General features: G+C 35.9%; 2 protein-coding genes across 2 annotated transcripts in view; one reads left to right on the top strand and one right to left on the bottom strand.

Moving 5' to 3' along the window:
• The first annotated feature begins 14,130 nt into the window (after positions 1-14,130).
• Positions 14,131-17,454, top strand: LOC123555594 (uncharacterized). Its single transcript, XM_053548954.1, has 2 exons — positions 14,131-14,562; positions 16,566-17,454. Exons 1-2 carry the CDS (start codon positions 14,442-14,444, stop codon positions 17,018-17,020), a joined length of 576 nt encoding a protein of 191 aa, XP_053404929.1. The 5' UTR covers positions 14,131-14,441; the 3' UTR covers positions 17,021-17,454.
• Positions 17,455-19,860: 2,406 nt separating this feature from the next.
• LOC128558715 (uncharacterized) overlaps positions 19,861-22,527 on the bottom strand; it is a 43,853-nt gene continuing 41,186 nt past the window's right edge. Inside the window, exon 6 of the mRNA XM_053548879.1 lies at positions 19,861-19,893. Coding sequence (XP_053404854.1) covers positions 19,861-19,893 — 33 coding nt within the window. The remainder of the gene's footprint in view (positions 19,894-22,527) is intronic.

The raw sequence follows: 22,527 nt of genomic DNA, 5'->3' as shown, positions 1-22,527 counted from the left end.
TGTATATCTGGCTCAGGGCTAGATCGAAATATCTTTCACCGGGTGAATATCAGATATAATATTTTCACGAGTTCCAAAAAGGTAAAGTTTTTCATACTTTCAAAATACAATAAAAAGATTCAAACAGATTTGCGAACAAAATACGCTACCTAAGCTTCATACTGATTGTCAGTGCATTGCAATACTGATATATTGTTCATGATAAGCAAATAAAGATATTCACAAGGCCGAGTGGTACTATTAGGTTCTAATACTGTTTTGATATACGTCCATGATATGGTCGTGTCGTGCTCCAATGTAAAAACTTTATTAACATTCGACAGCTCCTTGGTCACATAAATTCGATAAAAATAATACTAACTGGGATATATGCAGTGTAACTTCCGAAAACCGGACCTTCTGAAAACCGGAAACCTTTGAAAATCGCACGAAACTCAAAGTCCCATTTTTTTCTGTTCTTATTTCTATATATTTTTAACTTCTGAAAACCGGAACTCCCGAATTCTGAAAACCGGACGGTTTTTGAAGCACCGTTTATATTTTAACACTAAGATTGACTTCCGAAAACCGAACAGCAAAATTTTTGCTGGATTAAAAGTGTCACCTGATAATCCAAAAAAAAATGTGTCAACATCTTCTTTTGTTTATCAGCTATTAGCGACACGTGTTTAATTTGACACGCTATATAATCACAATGATCATCTGATGCAAAAGTAAGGAAGTAATTAGCGATTATTTTCATTTGTATTCAATTTATGAAAACATGAAGAATTAAATAGCTTACGTGTTAAAACCTTTCTTAATGTTTGAATGAAAGAAAGATAGGTGTTTTAAATGATTTAGTTACATCGATTAAACTATGCATTATCAACATTAATTAAAATTAATGTTGACAACTCAGGACTCCAAAGATGGTAAAATGTAAGTGGAAAATGTTTGCATAAATGCTATTACTAAAGTTATGTTGTTTCTTTTTATACTTGTTATTTATGTATTTATTATCCTTAATGTTTGTAATTGATTATTAATTAATTAATTAATTTCTTTATGTGAAATTGTAAAATTAAAAAAAGATAATAATCTCCTTCATCCTACAAGTAGGAAAACATAACTCTTTGTGCACCATGTCCACTTTGCCTACAGACTTCCAAACTTCTGAATTCCGGAAACTTCCAAAAACCGAACTTTTAGGCTGGTCCGGAGGTCGTTCGGTTTTCGGAAGTTACACTGTATTGATATCTGGGCAAAACAATGGTAAGTGCATTTATGTGTAACTAAGTCAAGGACCGTAACTCTGGTCTGGTTGAGTGAAATCTCAAACAGAACACCAGGTGCGCAACTTCACATGCTTTATAATATTCTCCTTATGTAATTGACTCTAAGACAAATACTTTTTAGAAACATGCGATAGAAACTTGTATCCCCTTTATGCATATTTTGACAATTAAGGACAATAACTCTGATTTGACTAACACATGCTGAATAATATTCCTATGATGTTTCATGACCCTATGTCAAATACACTTTGAGATATATGCGACACAAACTTTTATACCTTTTATGTATATTTTTGACCAAGTTAAAAACCATTAATCAGGTCTGGCTTAGTGATATTCCTGAATTTGCATAATCCTGGGTCAAATACTTCTTGAGATACATGTGTATGCGACATAAACTAATGCTCTTTTTATGCATATTTTTACTTAGTCCAGAGTCATAATCAAAACTCTAGTCTGTCTTTGGCAGGTCCAAATTAAAACACCAGGTGCACAACTTCCCATGCTATATAACAAACCTGTGAGGTTTGATGCCTCTGTGTCAAATGCTTTTTTGAAATATGTACGACAAAAATTTGAACGGACGGACGAATGGATTAATGAACGGACGGACAGGCGGTCGGACAAGGGCAACAAGTACCCAACACGTCCCCCTCAACACACACACACACACACACACACACACAAACACACACACATACCTCAGTAGACTCACTTCGAAAAGAAGTAGGGTTGAGGCACACACAAAAACACCTGAGTGAATTATTTCGCTGAAATATCAAGAATGAGGTACAGAGATATTTTTTTCTTATCATTAAGTATTTGATAAAAGTTTGCATAGAGTTGATGATGTAGATATGAACACAGTTTCCATTTTTCTGAACAAGATTAACTTTGAGGTAGCAATTTGAAGCTGGTAAAACCACGTAAATGTACGGAATAATCTATATATAAATAATACAGTTTGTAACATGATTCTATGGAAGCATAGAAAAACTGAATGCAAATAAACAGAATAACAGCAGACTCGGACTCGGGCTTGACTGATTCTTTTCATGAGAGGCAATGAAATGCGCAACACCGCCCACTTAGCACCGACTTAAGCGGAACTCTATAACACATTTATTGAATGCACTCCATGATCCTAAAGGTCCAGAAAATATAACAATGCTGAATTCAAGTAAGGGGAAAGAATGTAAAAACATTGAATTTGATTTTCAACCCAAACGATGTGTCAGAAGTTTACAAACTGTTGTAATCAAGATTGTTGAAATACGGACTTGACCAGCGAAAACCCTTAACGGAAGTAGAAGCGCATACAGGTCAGCAAGAGGCTATGAAGTAGATAGATAACAAGTAGGTACTTCTGTACATTTCAATATCTAACACAACAAATGTAGACAAGAAGTCATTTCTTTAACCCTTATCCTGCTGAATTTCTATAATGAACTGGTCCATCTTTATATTTGGACAGTGCCATTATCTGTCAAAAGGGGTGCATACCAAAAAGATACTGACTGCATGGCGAACAGTGCAGATAATGATCAGACTGCATGGATGTGTAGGCTGATCATGATCTACACTGGTCGCAAAGGCAGGATCAGTCGAGTCCAGCATGATAAGGGTTAATCCGTCGGTATCTGTATGAATTTGGACGTGTTCAGTTCTATTATGAGGGTAACAGCATCTCCAAACTGGGATTCATTAGAGCTATCATTTTTTGTTGTTGTTGGATTTAACGTCGCACCGACACATGATAGGTCATATGGCGACTTTCCAGCTTTAATGGTAGAGGAAGACCCCAGGTGCCCCTCTGCGCATCACGAGCGGGCGCCTGGGTAGAACCACCGACCTTCCGTAAGCCAGCTGGATGGCTTCCTCACATGAAGAATTCAACGCCCCGAGTGAGGCTTGAACCCACATCGATGAGGGGCAAGTGATTTGAAGTCAGCGACCTTAACCACTCGGCCACGGAGGCCCCTAGAGCTATCAATTATACTTCATCTAATTTTACCCTAAATAACTTGTTAACTTCTGGAGTAAATTCTACGTGCATGTTGCTAGGAAGAGGTCTTAGAAAAGGCTGAAAAGGCTCTCCATATGCCGCTCATTGTCGTGACAAAAGGTTAAACTCCCACCCCGACTGCAATTGTGCCTCTATTGCTCTGTAAATAGACTGATTTTAGTGCTTTGCTGTTCATATATATTATGGTGCTTGATTAAGTACATTTAGTAATGTCACCTTGGCTTGCGCACAGTTTATAAAAAATATTTCGTGGTGTCGTCGTAACATGCAGCAATGCACCATAACGGAATTTTTGTGCGTCATTTTGGCGCTTGTGCCAACAATACAAAACAAAACTTACAACGTGACGTATCCAATCACAGAACGAGTGGGAACGAAACATTTTAATGTGTATTTGAAAACAAGCTCTCGTCATCAAAAGTGAAACTTTGTTCGGCAAAAATGATTTACCGTTTAAACAACAATAGTATAATTATATTGAGAACGGTACTCTCCGTGAGACTGGCATCATTCACAAGAAATATAGCAGAAACAGAACGATGTCCTTTAAGAGAGCTTACAAAATCGGACAACAAAATTTCAAAAAGAACATTTAATTTATTACAAACTTATTTTCCTGGTGATTAAATCGACACCCATCATGTCATTCTATCTGATTTCAAGGGTATCTTAAACAAGAGCTGTTTGTAAAAAAATTCATGTATGCCCCTATGAAGGTTTGTCCCATTTCCGTCCTGAGATAGCATGACCTTGACTTTGACCCATTGAACAAAACACAATAGAAGATAAATGATGAATGCAGGCAATTATCCTATAAGTTATGAAAACATTAATCTTGCTTCCAGAATCTTTACTGGAAAAATGGGATTTATGCCTTTGAAGTCACATTGTCCTGGTGATGGATTTAGTAAACGGACATTCAGTTCGCTCTGTCCTGAAAACAGAGTTGGCATTGCATTAAATTAATGGTGAAGTAGTGTCCGATTGCATGTTTACCTTCGCTGGTAGCGGCAGAAGACAAATTTCAAACGTTAAAGCTAGCCTGATCCTTGTTCTTCATTCTGGTAACTATTATTATAAAGCAGGTCGATACTTGCATTTAGAAATCGATGAAAAATGGAAAATGTGTTTTTGACTTCTGTGGTTCACATCACATTTCAGTATAAAAGACGATAACGCTTTTTAAGAAATTGTATAAAGATAATGAAATAGTCATTCACTACTGACTAGACCTATCACTACAGACAACTGTACCCCAAGATGCCACTTTGATACAAAGATAAAATTTAGTTTGTTTGTTTGTTTGTTTTGGGTTTTAACGCCGTTTTTCAACAGTATTTCAGTCATGTAACGGCGGGCAGTAAACCTAACTAGTGTTCCTGTATTCTGTACCAGTACAAACCTGTTCTCCGCAAGTAACTGCCAACTTCCCCACATGAATTATTAGAGGTGGAGGACGAATGATTTTAGACACAATGTCTTTTATCAAATCGTCACGGAGAACATACACCCGCTCGGGGATTGAACTCGCGACCCCGTGATCCGTAGACCAACGCTCTCCCTACTGAGCTAAGCGGGCTTGCGGATATAAAATTTAGTATTATAATCTTTGACCTCTGTGACTCTGACCTTGAACCTAATGACCCGGGTTGTGTGCTCTGTAAGTTATCTTAATAAGGAAAATATTTGATACTAGTTTTATGAAGTGTCCAAGTGGTTAAGAATATAAGGGTCTGACACCAGTTTTAGATATTTGACATTCGTCCTCTGAATGTGACCTTGATCTTAAAAGTATAGTAAATAATTACTGTTAGTTTTATGAAACCCGTCCAAGCGGTTTAGACAAAACGGAATTGACACAAGTTAGGCTATTTGGCGTTTGACTTCTAACTGACCTTGTTCTTGGACCTAGCGACCTGGGTTGTGTGCTCTGCATGTGACGAGGATAACAATAAGTGCTGCTGGTTTTATAAAAATATTCCTATCGCTTAAGAAGATATGAAGAGGGCACAGTGCACGGACAGACAGAAGGACGCAACCCATTTCTATGTCCCACATTTTTCCTCGAAAAGGGAGCAAACAAAAATAATGTGAAAACGAAAACTGATATTCTGTACGGGAAAATTCCAAACTTTTGCAGAAAGAAACTGGACAGTAGAATAAAAAAAATGACCAACTAAAGAGACTGGTCAACCCCTCAATAGTAGACAGTAACGATTATGTATTACTTGCAAGCCAGCCCTGTTCTTATATATGTCTGAAGACTTACAATAGAAAAAAAACCAGTCATTAAGACTAACAGATTCTGGTTAACAGTTGATAAATTCATTATCATAGGTATTTAAAAGTTAATTATCCGAGGTTTGTCGTTTACGCTTTTCTGAAGCTAGAAATCAAAGGAGCAAAGAATATGAGCGACTGTATGCGATACATTACATTCTGAACAACAATTTTCTTGGAAACACGACTGCACTGCTTGACTAAAAATCATTTGTTAAATGACTTCTATAATCGGCTGGTTCATAGTTTGTGTATTTAACACAAAATTTGGTTGAGCTAGATTCGTAACTTGAAGAAAAACAAATGAAATTTGTTTTTTTATGTTACGTAAAAGAACATTTATTGAATGGTTTGCAGGTCAATAGTCAGAACTACTGTCCCTCAGTCCTTGGGACAACGGGCAATACTTTTGACTATTGACCGACAAGTCGTTCAGTAAGTGTATATGATGTCAATAGTTTAGGCCAACCAGCATTATCAGCATAAGAGGTATGTGAAAATGGTAAAGCAGTCTCTGAAAAAAGTAACTATGTCCTCTGGTAAGCATACGATTGATAAATCAGAATAATTTGAACATCTTTGTGTGAAATTATTTCATGAGTTTCTGAGGTCTTTAAGTTGCCAAGGAATAGTAACCACGCTAATTAACGTCCTGTGAAATTACTTTGAAGTGTGTCAATTGGTTTCTGAGCAAAAAAAAAATCCTTTCCTTCGTTCTTGCAGCCAAACTTCTGCAATACGTTATTTCAGTTCAAATAGCATTGGTAGAGGACTATCTGAGTGACATCTGTGTCTCCTAAGACTTCTACGCGGTTTAAGAGAGGATGTTTAAAGAAAATGTTGGCTTATGGACGAGAGGCGACGGACGGTGAATTGGGAACTTTGTGTTGTTTTAAGATAAATTACGAAAGGCATATTAAAGGAGTATAGGCCTACTTGTTACTTGAAAATTAAGTCAGTAATGTAGTGCAGACTTTTATCAGCTATTTGATCATTGATATTAACACCTTTTTAAGAAGTGCATTTACAGTTTTTGAAAACTGGGTTGCTAAGTCAAATCAACTAGGTTGCTATGTCAAACCAACGTAAAATTGGTACATTATGCACATGATTCCCACAAAACTTGGTCAGAATGTTTGTTTTAAGAAGATCTAGGTCAAATGGAATACTAGTTTATTTGGGGTAACAACTAGGTCAGATGAGTGATACCTGGCCTTTGGGTTATTACTTGTTATTACTATTTATTAACTTTTCAACGTTTATTTCTTCTAGCGTCCAATGTCCTGCGTATTGCCCCAATTGCTGAAGAGTATCAAGTTGGACGTGTCGTCCACAAATGTACAAAATGTATGAAAAGATGGTTGACCGAAGAACTAACGACTGCAAAAGAAGGAGTCTATGTTGAAAACCGCGTTTTACCAGCCAGAAATTGCTTAACAATATTGAAAACAGCGGCATTACTTAATTATGACGAGTTGATAGCACATGCTGTCCAAGTCATTGCTAGATTTGGTCACAGGATTTATTACGGATCGTATCAACCAGATACTATATCTAAAAGTGATTTGGAAGAAAATTTATATACTGATGGGGAAAATGTTACGGATGGAGATGTAATAAAAGACTGCACAAAATTGTTTAAAAGCCTTCCTGAACATATTAGATGTGAAATTCTGTCGCATAGACTGGCCTATTATCTGACAATGATATGAAATGAAGTGACAGTTTATTACATCGGCTTGTTGTAATAATTGTACTAATTGATACTTTATGTCCAAATGTGAAATCAGTCAACGTAAGTAGTACATAGACAAAATTGCAGTTTATTGTTGTTTGTTTTTTTGTTGTTGTTGTTTGTTTTTTTGTACAACATATCTGACAACAGACTATAGTGTTATGAGTCTCATGGTACTGTTTTCGATGGAAACAACTTGAGAAAAAAAGTGATGGACAAATTTCTTCAGCAGTTGTTATTGTGTATACCCGGATCTCCCTCTCAAACGTTGTTTGCTGTATATCTGAAAGGAACTAGAAATGACAATCATTTAATGAGTAAAATTGCAAGGAAATGGCGATTTGTGTGTTACGAAAACCGAAAACAAATAAAATCTCATGTGCTAAAACTATCCCTGATTAAAATGTACATACGTACTTCGACAGAATGTAAGTATCCTCTACTAACCCTTTATTCAACTGTTGGTTTCCAACACGATCTCAGTGCAAACCGATTAAAAATTTTAAACTTGAATTTTCATGCATGTTTACATATTAACCTTTTTTCGGATAATAAAGAAGAATTTGAACCATAATATGATAAAAAAATTAATATGTACATATGTATGAATGTTAGGTGCGTAATACTATATTCATGTCATATTTGTTAACAATAACTTAGATATCTTTGCTCTGGATTGTGTTTTTTGTAAATGTAGTATTAAAATTATGTTTTTCATTTAAACCGTTTACATGTCATTGTATCAATAGGGAACTTTGAACAGCTGTCATCGCGGAAATAGATATCTATAAATATGAAAATTGCACTAAAATACAAAATGGGTAAAATGTAGTTAAAACATTAAATAAAAAAACCCGGCTTAGTCTGTTTTATGTGTTAAATAAGAATTACATTTATCTTTCACTCGTGAACACCATATTATATGTTACATTTTTACTAGATTCAATTGCATCTGGTGGTCATTCGGTTCGGCACCACCCCTCGCGTCTCTAAAAAACGCCATTTCTTGTATTGCATTAATTTATATTAATCGCATGCTGATAGCTCTGTTCATTATAGTGCATAGATACTTGCTCTCCTTAGTAATGAAATATCAAATATATATTACATTTTATTGTACAAAATTTGGTTTGAGGTAATTATTTCTTGACTCACTAAATTAAGCAACAATGAAAAAAGTTCATACATTTATCACCACGAATCACTTGCAACATATTTAATATTAAATGATAATTATCGTAATATTGTGGAGATATATGGCCGCTATATGGTTCACTGAGTTCCCAACGGTGGCTACAGTTGAACCGATTTGAAAATCCTACCAAGTTCGGACCCGCCTGTCTTAAATAGAAGTACCTGCCTAATACTGGTGCTATAATATATTAATAATATGTTAACGTTATCATTACGAAAACAGTCAGCACTATATTTTGTTAGCAACTGTACGACACTCCAAAGCACTAAAATAACGCATCGCAACACCATTTCAACGGTTTCAGAAAAACCTGCATACGGACACGTGCATTTCAACCACTACTGCATACTGACACGTGCATTTCGACCCCTACTGAATACGGACACGTGCATTTCGACCACTACTGCATACAGACACGTGAATTTCGACCCCTACTGAATACGGACACGTGCATTTCGACCACTACTGCATACAGACACATGCATTTCAGACACGTGCATTTCAACAACCACTTGAAGCAAACATAACACCAAAATAGCAATCATGTAGCCAAAAATTTAGGGGGTACACATGATACGCCAAGTACTATGACTATGCGAGCGAAATCCCTAGCCCCTAAATTGCGTTTTAATGAATTTGAATTTTGAAAAGCACCAGTTATAATTTACTTTTTGTAAATGATAATGTTACACACTATTTAGTAATCTAATTGCAACCAATGTATGCACGTATGCATTCGATATTAAGAGAATAAGGCAGATTCTGTGTATATAACTTAACGATCTCTCACCCTAGGTATCCAGTAACTTAGGACTTTTGTAGTGAGAGGTGCAGTAAGTGGAAGGACCGAACTCCCAGACCGCTAGAATTTCCGCCACAATAAATTTACATTCATGAAATTTATCCGCCAAATTCTAGCCCATATAATTAATTAAGCCGTCCCTTAGAGAATCTAAAAACATTTCCAACCCGACTTCTGATAAATGTATCCCGTCTCCCCGATAAAACCCCGCGGTTGCAAAATCAATTTGTGTCTCTAATGTTCTACCCTGGGATCTTGCCGTTACGGCTTTACGGCCAAAATAATTAACCTGCCGACGCTTTTTTTCCATGGCAACATTCACTTTATAACAGCCACCCCAATTACGACGTTGTAATATGTCATACCAGATAACTATTGTATCAGGGAAACACTCATACAAGTACTTTATTTCCTTGTTAATAACTCGTCTAAGTTTATATTAACTCCAAGTGCGTAAATCGTTCCCACCTAAATGGAGTACAATTGCTTTCGGTGGAGTACAGAATAGTCTTTCTCTCTGTATTACATGGTGGAAATCCTGCCACTTCATTCCCCGAATAGTGAGCCACCTAACCGTCCTGTCACCAGGAAGCCTCAAGTTCTCCCGACCCCTTTGCTTGGCCCTTTCACCTGCCCAGTGTATGATGGAATCTTCAATCATCCATACATCTGCCGAGAATACAATGTAAAACCATTATTATATTTTATTTGACTTTGTTAATTCCGAACATACAAACGGCACGCATTCGATCTCCATCTACCTAAACGTTTTATAGTATCCATTGATATTCCGTCTAAAGCGAGTTGTGTCTCTCTTCCTATGCGGAAACTATGCGACCGGAAGTGACAATTTTCAAAACCACACATGCGGACTGCCTTGGACAATACATATGAAAATTGTGCTCGAGTGACAGGCTTACCATTCTTATGAATGAATAGAAAACTTCGAATCTTAGGACGAACTATAAGATAATTTTTGAGAGCACACACTGGACACAAGTCCGAATCAGTCTCGCATGGCAATCGTAACACAATCGGTGGGCCAGTTTGACTAGTTTTTGAGTACCTTAGTTATCCGTACTACTGAATTATTATATTAAAGAACGACACATCTGCATCTTGTAATGGCCTGCCTCATTGGCTGCATCACAGTTGTTAAAACTAACTCACTCACTCGAAAAAGCCCAAAATAAGCTAAAATAAAGGCTGCCCTGAAAAGAGTAGCCTCAAATTCATCAAAACATACTACCGGTAAAACTGAGCACACGCTTTTAAGCCTAGGTAACGTAATAGGTGCTCTAATGTCGGTGTTTCTAAGCCTACGACAACCCTCAAGTAATTTTTAACGATGAATTATTCTTTAGGGTCATACCAGTTATTTATCTTATGAAAATAGCCGATGCCGGCTATATATGTACTTATTGTAGATGATGAATAGCCCCTGTCGGCAAAATATTTAATAAAAAGTACTATCTCTTGGTGTATTGCCGGCCAATTATTGGAAAAACCATACATTGACCGAAATGTTCTAAAGGCTGTGAGTGCTTTTTTGTAAGTGATCAGTGCATTCTGTGCTAGACTGTGTTCTAAAAGGTTTGAAACCCTGGTTCGAAGATACTCCATAGTTGGGAAGGTATCAGCTCTGGCCCCGCCTTCGCTTCCGGTGCGAGCCTTCGAAATTTGTCGATCTGCAGGACGAGACAAAGCGTCACAAATTAAATTCCAATGACCTTCGACATGGGTCGCCTTAACAGCAATATTAAAATTCAAACAACGCATTGTTGCCTCACGGACTAATATCATTACATGTTCCGATTTTGAAGAAAGTGTATTAAGGATATGGACAACAGCCTGATTATCACAGTGAAACATGTTTTTTTTATTGCGTAACTCTGTTCCCCAGATGTACAGTGCAACAATTATAGGAAAAAGTTCTAGAACAGTGATGTCCTTGGTAATACCGGAAGTATGCCATGCCGATGGCAATTCTGCACAACACCACTGACCTTTAAAATAACAACCAAAACCTACGCTGGCAGCAGCATCTGAATACAATTGAAAATCCTCGTTTGAAACCCAAAAGCGATCATGAAATACGGATATTCCATTGTATTTCTCAAAAAACTGTAACAACATGTTTAAGTCAGCCTTAATGGCCTTGCTTATCCTAAGATGGTGAAACGGTTTTGTAAGTCCACATATAGTGTTTATTAAACGCCGACAAAATGGCCGACCCGGGTAAATAACTCTAGACGCGAAACTCAACACTCCGATTAAACTTTGCATGAATCTTAATGTAACCTTTTCTTTAGACAGCGTCAATCTGATTTTTTGAACTATCTCCTCGAGTTTATCACTGGGCATACGCACTACCATTTCATCCGAGTCAGGTTCGATACCCAGGAAGCAAAGCACTGTAACGGGTCCTACCGTTTTTTCATCGGCAATAGGCACCCTTATTTCCGCAAGGAAACTAATGAATTTTTTCATAAGCTTTAGAGATGAACTGTATGACCTATCACCACCCAGATAATCGTCTAGATAATGCAATATTTGTCCAGACGACATTTGCGCTTTATACTCAATTCCAGAAAACAGGCGAATTTTTCAAAAGTACTGAAACTTATAGAACAACCGAAAGGCATACATTTGACCACATAATAATTGCCATTGAATTCGAAGCCAAGCTGATCAAAGTCATTCGGATGCACGGGGAGTAACCGAAATGCGCTTTTAATATCAATTTTCCAAATTTTACAACCTCTACCAAGATCTTGCAACATATGAACTGCTTCGTCAAATTCCGTATAACGCACCTTGCATAATTCCTGATCAATGAAATCATTTAACGACTGACCGCAAGGGTGTGATAAGTGGTGAATTAAACGAAATTCACCAGGATCTTTTTTTGGCACGATGCCTATCGGGGACACACGTAATGTTATAATCGGAATCGTGGGGAATGGCCCTGCTACCCTTTTGAGATCCAATTCTTTGTCAATTTTCTGCTGTACTACCTTAGGATGCTGTAGGGCCGATTTTAAATTTTTTGCTTCAGAATAACAATGAGGCCCCGAATAATGCAAAGGGAAACCTTCCGTATACCCCTGTAATAAGGCATGTTTATCTGGATGTTCATAATAAAGCAATTCTCTTTCAATGATATTTACATCAATTGGCGAATCGGCAATTTTAAAAAGGTCTTGATTAAACAATTTTCTGCTCGGTTTAGTACCGGTATCCCCTTCTTGCGACCCTTTATCCCCTGAAAGGCATTCTACCCCTTGCATTCCGAAGACGACTGTTGGGACTATTGTGCCTTTCGAAGTTATACATGGTCTTTGGCTGAGGATAATCAACACGTTGCACATTATAATTATTATCATGTAACCTGTCAGCTAATTGACACTTCACACGCGGATGAGGCAAACCGCATTTTGAGCATTTGTGTTGATACTTGCAGTTTGACCAGTAGCAGTAACTTTGATTATAATCATTGCATACGTTTGATTTATGTTGCATCAACTGAAGTTGGGGACCGGATTGGTCTTTTAAAAACATGCATCTCAACCATAAATCTTGGTTTATTGACCCCCATGAAGAAGGACATTCGGCCTGTCTTATACGATATTGCTCATCATATAAACGCCACGAATACCCTACTTGTCTATATGCTGCCTCCCTTATAAGTGTTATATACTGCAGCATTTCGCCTGTTTTCAATGGATGCTGTTTAACATAAATTGCCATAAAAATCAGAAACGCGTCTGTCCATTTCTCAATTGACTGCACCTTGTCCCTACATTCTCGTGGCTTTGATTCTATTTTACCACCTGCTGTAAGGGACAACGTGCTGCCAGCGCAGATATCCTGTAGCTCCATCGCACCTTTAAGTAATAATGCTACACTGACATATTCGCCCCGACATATTTGTGCCTTTAACACTTTAGGAACATGGACCGAAATGTCATCCCCAGCGCACCATAAAATTGAATTAGCCTGGCCTTCACCAAATGTAAAATTAGAGCCATTTTTGTTGAGACCACCACACCCTGTATTATTAGAATTTATAAGTTCCTTATCATATTGTGACTGATTATTATCATTAACAGAATCTAAAATCTCCTCAAAATCAATGATAGATCTACGGTTATCACCTGCATTTTCTCCTATGTCGCCTGACGACAAATCCACATGTTCCACCTGGGCCCGTTCCGCCTCCGTCTGGGTCTGGGATGTCCGCTGTTTCTTCGAATGATTGGCTCCCTTGGATTTCAAACCAGCTTTACTAGTTGGAGCAGTGGTCCTTGTCCTTTTCCTGGTTCCTTTACCTCGCATTATTAAGATAAGTCAAGGATTACTTTGGATTTAATTTATGAACATTTTTGGTTGGATGTCTGTTGAAGGAATCTATCGGAAAGGGCGATGACGTCACAATGCAAACGTCATATTCGCTAGACTCGGCAATTTCCGTAAAACAATCTTACGGTTATGGTCAAGGGGAGATAATAAATATACACGCCTTCCACGAAACAGCTAAGCCCATCTGGATAACAACCCTTGTTCGCAAAATAATATTCGTTATTGGCATATACGCCATAACGATAAATATCTGACACTGCAAAACAATCAGATATCAAATATTTGTGTAGATTACATTTATCGTTCATATCTTTAGCAAACTTTCATAGTTCGTCTTATTATTAAAATGTCGACAGTAATTGTATACTCTGATTTACAATTATCAGCTGATATCAGATAGGAGTATTAATTTTGTGTTTTTAGGTTCATGTATTAGTAATATTCTGCCGGGGTTAAATTAGATCATAGTTATTTCAAATCATTACCGGATTTGGAAAAGTCAAATATAAGTATTTGCATAAAGCAGGGACAGTTTAACAAGTTTTTGAAGAAGGAAAGGATTTACACAGTAAAAGCATTTAGCAACAAAACTTTTGTTAAAATGAGTACTTCAAACGATACACAAACTACAGAGGAGTGTCCGAAACCATTTGTAAACAGAAGGTGGAAAATGTTTAGATGAAGTGCGATTGATATTCGATGACCAACAAGAACTCTTTATCTCACAAAACTTTCTAATTTTATCTTCACCGGTTTTCGAGGCTATGTTTAAAAACAATTTCAAAGAAAAACAGTCACTGACAGTCAACTTAACAGGGAAAAACTACGCAGACTTTCTGGAATTTCTTATGTGCATCCATCCGGGGTTTTTAAATCCGATAACAGGTAACAGTTTTATAAAACAGAAAGTATATTGTCATGTACAGACTGGTATATTTATTAACCTTATTTATAGACGATTTCTGCAGTTTCCATTTCTTTATAAAAATCTTTCTTTTTTTTTTTTTTTTATTTATTTATTTATTTTCGTAACATTTTTCTTATTTGCTTACCATTGATGAATTTATTCAAAATATTTGATAGGACTGTAGGTTATCGGGCTTGTCCTTAATTTATTTTTTTGGAGGTGGGTCTTGGGCGGGGTGTTGGGGATGATGAAAATTAAACAGTCCCTTAAATATCCTATTACTGAAGGATCGTTTTATCAATATTTCTTCAAAATAATTCCCTAGATCAAGTTGATCAAGCTAGCTATCCTTTAAGATTTGAAAAGAATCGATATAATTCTGAAGACAAATTTTAGATTGCAGTCAAATTTTTGTTGTTGTTGTTCTTTGGGTTTTTTTTGCACTTCAACAGCCGATTAAAAGTACCTTTACTGCTTTCTCTTAGTAAATCTTAAATTTTGATATATTTAAAGTAATTTTAGCTTAAATCTGGTAATATTTTCAATAGAAAAATATTCTAAAATGTAACTGTTATTTTACCGTAAAAAATCATATTCATGTAGTGTATACTTAACCTCTTAAAATGCCATAAAGTGAAAAAAAAGGCAGGGTGTTTCCGAGTCATTTTAATCCATAGTTCAACCAGTTTCTATCAAAAAACCCTTTGAGCATTTAAAATCTATGAAATAAACAGGGTAATAAGAGGCTCCTCTTTTATAATAAGTAGGACTGTCATTATTTCAAGATTTTTATTCTAAAGATTAGTAATAATGATAATTAGTAAAATACAAAATTTAATGATGAAAACTAAGACAATGCAATACTTTCACTAATTTTATTTAATGAGTATAAGTAGTTATAAAACAAATACAACATGCAGTGTACTTATAATTATGTTATTTTAGCGTGCTTTCATGTAAGAAAAGAGTAATAAGAACATTAAAGCACGTGAACTATCTGTCATATACAGCACACCTGTTCTTTTTTTTTTTTTTTTGTTTTTTTTTTTTGTTTTTTTTTTACGAATACGAATAATTTATTCAAGCATAAAACATTCATTACAATGTTTAGCCTATACAAAATATGTAGTGTAAACATAGCTCTACCAAATTCTGGAACTAGATGGTACAAAAAGAATTTTCAGGAGAGATATATTCAGTGAAACATTACCAGTAATACAATAGCAATATGCTTCTATGTTTAACAAGACAACAAGATCTATAGCAGAAAACCCTAAGAAATTTGAAGTTTGTTAGCAAAATATATGAATTTAGCCAGGTTGCAACAACGTTTTTTGATTTTGCAGACATCACAGATTCAAATATATTCAATGTGGGCCAGTGACAGTAATAAGGTTTAAAAAAACTTTGTTCTTAAATCACGATAATGGGGACAAACCAATAAAAAATGGTACACCTGTTATTAAATGACAACCATTTAGCAAGTATTCACTATTAAATCGTAAATAACGTTAAAAGACAAGCAAACAACGTACAAATTATTAATATTCAAGTAATACGCACAATAAAACATATCTAACGCTTCAAAAAACTTGAGTCATGGAGTTTTTGATGGTCTTGTTCCTACCATGTATAGGGTATCATGATAATACTATAAAATCTATGATAGCTCGTAGCACAATGTCATTTTAAAATTAAAAGGATTCTGATATTGACAATTCCTCGCCCCAAACTGTATCCAACAGCTGAGATATAACCGAAGCACCAAAAGTGGCACCTACAAACAGACGATGCTTCTATTCTGATAAGCACTTACTGAGATCTTCCACCACCTTTAAATCTGGATACGTCACCGTCTACATCTGTCTGAAACAAAAAACTAAACATGCATTTATCATACGCAATATATCAGTGATATATAGACCCATTCTTATTACTATTTCTATACATTTAATCAATTCGAAATTACGTTGTCTTTCAGAATCCAATGTTCTGCGCATTGCACCAATAGCTGAAGAATATCAAGTTGCCTCTGTTGTTACAAGTTGTAAATCCAAGATGAAAAACTGGTTAGACAAAGAATTACAAGAGGCAAAACGAAACACTTCCACCACGGAACATATTGTTCCTATTAGAAAATGTCTAACTATTCCAACTACAGCTTTGTCGCTTAACTACGAAACCGAAACAGCCTATGCTGTCGACATCATCGCGAGGCTCCCTCACAGAATTTACTATGGATCATATCAACCAGACACTATAAAGTCAAATTACCATCATTACTTAAATAACAAGAAAAAAGTAAACGGAGTGGATGTCAAGATCAGAGAAATTATAGCTGAATGTCGACAATTGTTCTTAAAACTACCTGCAGAGCTTAGATGTACACTATTGTCTAAACGACTGGCTCTATATCAAGACAATGAGATCAAGTAGAAGACTTACGGTACAAGATTGATCACAAAAGGCGTGATTAAACGCTTTACGTCTAACTTCATCTAACTTCAAGAGACATGGAATTTCGTAAAAGCAAAATAATGCTGAGTGTAATGTAAGAAAACTGACTAAAAAGAGCTGTTTTTGTGAATCGAAAGTATCGTTACAAGCTAGATAATCTTAGATTGAATTCATTTTCATCAATTCATATACTGCATGTAAATTTCTATATGCTAAACAAATGTTAATAGTCTCAATGTTTTCAGGGTTGTTTTTTTCCAGAATACATCGAAGTGCTGTTTTATCCAAACTGGAATATTCTAAAATTTGTTATGAATACAGCAACAAATGGACTCAAAATGTCATTGTTAGGAATTTCATTGCACACAATGTTTAAAGTTTATAAACGTATCCTGTCAAATAAATTAAAAATTGTCAACGTCTAAAAATGCTTTACCTTACGGGAACGTGTAGTCCTCAAACCTTTCATAAAACAATACAACAATACTAAAACAGGAGCTATCACAGAAGCTTCTATATGTCTGTTAGACAAATATCCAGGCCGCCAAAACCATCTACAAGTCAAAGTTTTTTCCGCCGCCAGAAATGTATATTCAGTTCAGTCATAATAAATGTCCTTTTAATGATCTCAAAAATAATTGGGGTCATCTGCAGGTCGTGGCAATCTAAATATATTAAATTATATCTTAAAAAATCTAATATCTTTAGTTTATGCAAACTAACCACACTTTTCTAACCAGAATCCTAACAGAAGTAATGTAAACACATTTCCATTTACTCATCTCTATCAAAGGTTATAAGCTCACTGAACAGCTGTTTATTTGTTTACATGTTATGTACGCGGATATTGATGACGTCATACACAACCTGTTTTAGTATTAGGAAAAGCATAATTCCACAAATCTCCGATAATCGTGGTAATCCTGCATCACTACCAAATTATAAAATTCTTGTATCTAAGTCAAATGTACCACATGAAAGGCGAAAACTGTAGAAATAAAAATGTAAACAAAAGGATCGTGGGAATATTAGGTCACGGTCATCCGAGATGGTTGTAACTTACGGTGTGTTACGAAGATGGTCGAAACGTGTCAGGTGACCCAAGTTGTTTTTTCTTATTTTTAAAGAAAATAATAATATATATAGAATATTTTTTTCATTTAAATAAAGTATTAGTGTATCATACATCTACAAAAAAAATCTGTACAGGATCGAACACCTGTCACGTGACTGACTTGCTCCATGTCCCACACGCGAAAATTTTTTAGCATACCCATAAACCCACCGCCTCCTGGCGGCGGGTAATAAACTTGAATTTCTCACAAATCCCGACAGGAAGAAAAATTACAATTTTTAAAGGTGATGATCATGATCTTTCAGGTACATGTACTTATATTTTTAAGTAGGTCAATGCCTGGTCATCTACGTCTTCTCTGTTAAAGACACTGATTCTGGTATGCCTGGTATGTGGCCTATGGAGATGATAAGGTCTGCGTATTGGCGATAAGGGCCAATACACAAGTCAGGACCATTGGTAGACTTGCTTCTGTTTATCATAATAAACTACTGTATAGCTACTGTGCAGTAAATAAATTGCAGGTGATATTTCTCACCTTTATAGCAAATCAGTTCTCACCTTTATAACGAGTTTAGAAAGCTTGATTGAATTAGGGCTAAATAAACAAAGTGATAAAATACAACAGTGTTTTATCATATTTTTGATAAAGTTTTTTAACAATTACATCTCATTATTGCTGTTTTTGATTATCAAAAATATAAAAAAAAGCATTCAGGCACATGGCTTTTAGAAGTAATAAATTATTGTGTATTTTGAACAATGATATATCTTTATTGCTGGATTTTATTATACATAAAAGAAAGTTAACATTATTTAGACAACACAAGAGGAATTAAGCATTTTTAATATATAACATCCTTCTGTCTATATACCTTCTTTATGTATTAAAAATGCAACTGAACGTTTCTTTAATTTCTAATAAAATCCAGCAATTATCTTTTTTTTTTCGTTTTTATTTTGTTACTTTTGATAAAAAGATCATAATCATTGAATAAACAAACTTGTAATTTCTCTTATTAAGTTTTGAATAATTATTTTATAGTGAGAATTGCTTTGCTATAAGGGTTATAATTTAATTTGCCAGGACATTACTCAACATGACTGAGCAATCAAAATTAGTATCTTATCAATTAAAATAATTTTGTGTACATTCTGAAAAAAAGACTAAAAAAACAACAGCATTTCAATTAATAAAATGCAAAACACAGGAAATAACCAATTTACCTGTAGGCAATAAAATTTATGATTCTCTGACAATAATTAGGCTACATGTCAAGTCTACAGGGGTTTTATGGACCCTTATCAGACTGGACCAGACAGGATCTTGTATATTGGGGATTAAAAAGTCTGGTATTTGGGGGGGGGGGGGGGGTCACTTATATAGGAGATTTTCTTTGCCTTTAAGTTATTCGCGACTAATTTTGATAATTAGCCCACTACTTTAAGTTGTGGGACAGGAATGAGATAGCCATTACTCTATAAATTTGGAAAAATATTACGTGACAAAAGTCTGAAGTTAGAGCAGCCAAATCATACCTTTAACTATAACGGAAGGTTATAACACTAAACACAGATCCCATTGTCCGTTAGTCAGAATTTTGGAGAAAAGCATCACGGAATCTCACACATGTCTTTGCGACATGTTCATAGAAATTATTTGCATATCTATTCTTACAAGTTATATTAGCATATGCGATTGAAGGTGTTATTAAATAATTTATTCTAAAAACCATAACAATGATCAAATAGCCGCGTTTCTAGCACGCAGCCCACTCTGAAAAAAATGAAAACCATACATAAATGTGTATAGATGTATGTACATGAATTTCCTAGACCAAGTTTAACATTTACACAGAGTAGGCGGAACACACAGGCACGGATCCAGGGCCGGGCCGAGCCCCCCCCCCCTCCCCGCCTCCCCCAAGTTGGCTGAGAAGTGACCTATACTTATCAAATGTGCACCAAACTATTTTGGCAAAGGAATAATATTCTCTCAATATTTAGACCCAGAAATGCACCAGAGGCCACCATTTCATATCTATATTTCTAACCCACCTCCCATCAAGCGGTGAGTAACCCCTCTATTACATACAAATTTAGACTTAATTTAGACTTAACAATGCACTAGAGGTCACAATTTCATACCTGAAATTCAAAATTTTCCAGGGGAGAGCCCAACCCCCTCCCATCAAGCGGGGAGTAACCTTTCCATTACATATAAATTTAGACTTGAAAATGCACCAGAGGTCCCCATTTCACACCTGAAATTCATAATTTTCATGACACCCCTAGAATGAGGGGTGTACCAAGTAAATGCCCCCGAGGCGACCATTTCATACCTGTATTTCAAACCTTTCCAGGGTGAGGCCTCCCTTGGCCCCTAACATGGCAGAAGTCCCTCCACCACGCTCCTGTAACTACCCGCTCTCGGCGCTATGGCGTTTTCATTTTAGACTGGTGCTCCTGAGTTTTACTGTTAGGCTCTATTTCTGTTTTTGATGTACTGTACGTTCATGATATTGCCGAGTCAGCTCCTTGGCAACGTATAAATTAGATAAAAATACAACCAACTTGGGATGTGCACAGTATTGATGTCTGGGCAAAACAATGGTAAGTGCGGACGTTCTGTTTCTTTCCCCCCAACAAACTTATTCCCAATTTCAGAGCAGCTGAATTCCAAAATACAACTTTTTACCGGTTTTACAAGATCTGTTCCCATTGGTAAACTTCTTCCGGAAATTAAAGGGTTTTCTTAACAGAAGGGAAATGCAAAAGCTAAGGTGTTCAATATATATAGCCAAACTGAACTTATATTTTCGGTCTATTGATATGGCAACAATTACTAGGCGTTTAGATGTACTCACTCGAATAACTACAGCGATCTAAATGCTAACTTAATATCAAAACCATTTACGTGAAACACCAAACGGCCAATGCGGGTACTACAATGAAAACACAGACCAGTTCGTCTCTCATATGTCGTATGTTTAACTAACTTCACACAGCTTTCATTTTTAATTATTCTCTATTATACTGCAAAAAAAAAGAAATTGCTTAATCAATGCACGCATATTTCTTCCGTTGACTGCAAATACATTCATAATTCCTTTTTGACGTTGTCAACATTAACGATGGTGCCTATGATAAAACTAGTTTCATCATGTACAATATTTTCATTCGGCCTATTCTTTCCCATAGAAAGTTATGACGTTCATTTCATATATATGAACAGCAAAATGAAAGGCTGCTTAGTGATAACGGCGGCTGCTTTGACGACGTCGAGAACGTTCGATGACGTCGCAGATGTTCCGTCTGGCGAAGAGAATGGCCAGGAAGCTGATTTTATTGTGAAATGCAACAAAATATGTGCAACATATAATTCAATCTTGTTTACAAATGGAAAGGAAATATTATGTAAATATAATTGAAACTGTTTTCCGGTGTTTATGCGAACTGAACGACAGAATAGATTGGGTAAATTTAACATGAATCGCTATGCGATTCGTGGATTTGCCGATCCTATTCTGAAAATTATCACTATAAGACACGGCAGAGAAACCCATTTGATGTTTCTTTGATAAGTATTACCTTTTTGAAATAAATAGATCTATTCCTACTGCTTGATTGAATATTTTCCAAAGCAACTGATTGTATTATTCATCATCTATCAAATGTATGCAGCTTCTAAAAGCTACGAGACTTATATTTAATCAAACTTCCTTAAAATGTATTAGATTTAATTTGTCAAACATATTTTTTATTAAGACGTGCCTTTTGTAAAATCAAATGTGGCAATGTGTTAAGGCCTCTAATGCTGCCACACAAACCTTTCGCATGCTGAATAATATTCCTGTAATATTTCTTAATACCTGGTCAAAAACTTTTTGAGATACACGCGATATACATTAAGGCCCTTCTTATACACATATTTGACTTTGTCAAGGGCCGTAACTCTGGTCTGACTGTGTCAGATCAAAATTAAAACTTCAGGTCTACACAAATTCCAATCCATGCTAATCCTTTCAGGTTTGATGACGTTGTGTCAAATACTTTTTTGAGATATGCACGACACAAATTCGAACGGACTTACGGACGAACGGACAATGGCAACTATAAGTGTCCCCCTACACTCGCCCCCACCCCTCCCCCCCCTCCCCGCCAACCCCCCGCCAAAAAAAATGGTGGGCACAAAAAAGTGTCTGTTTGAATAATTTTACTGAAATTGCTGAAATATAAAGAATGAGGCACGGAGATATTTCCTTTTTTTTTTCTTATCTTCTTATCATTAGACTATGGTCATTTGCACAGAGTTGAGGATGCAGATATGAATAAAAGTTTCATGTTCTTTGAACAAGATCAACTTAGAGGTAGCAATTTAAAACCTGTAAATCCACGTAAATGTACGGAA

The sequence above is a fragment of the Mercenaria mercenaria genome, chromosome 7 (assembly GCF_021730395.1).
Source record: "Mercenaria mercenaria strain notata chromosome 7, MADL_Memer_1, whole genome shotgun sequence".
Taxonomy (NCBI): Eukaryota; Metazoa; Mollusca; class Bivalvia; order Venerida; family Veneridae; genus Mercenaria; species Mercenaria mercenaria.
Note: the sequence above shows the minus strand (reverse complement) of the source record. Positions and strands in the feature narration are given on the sequence as shown.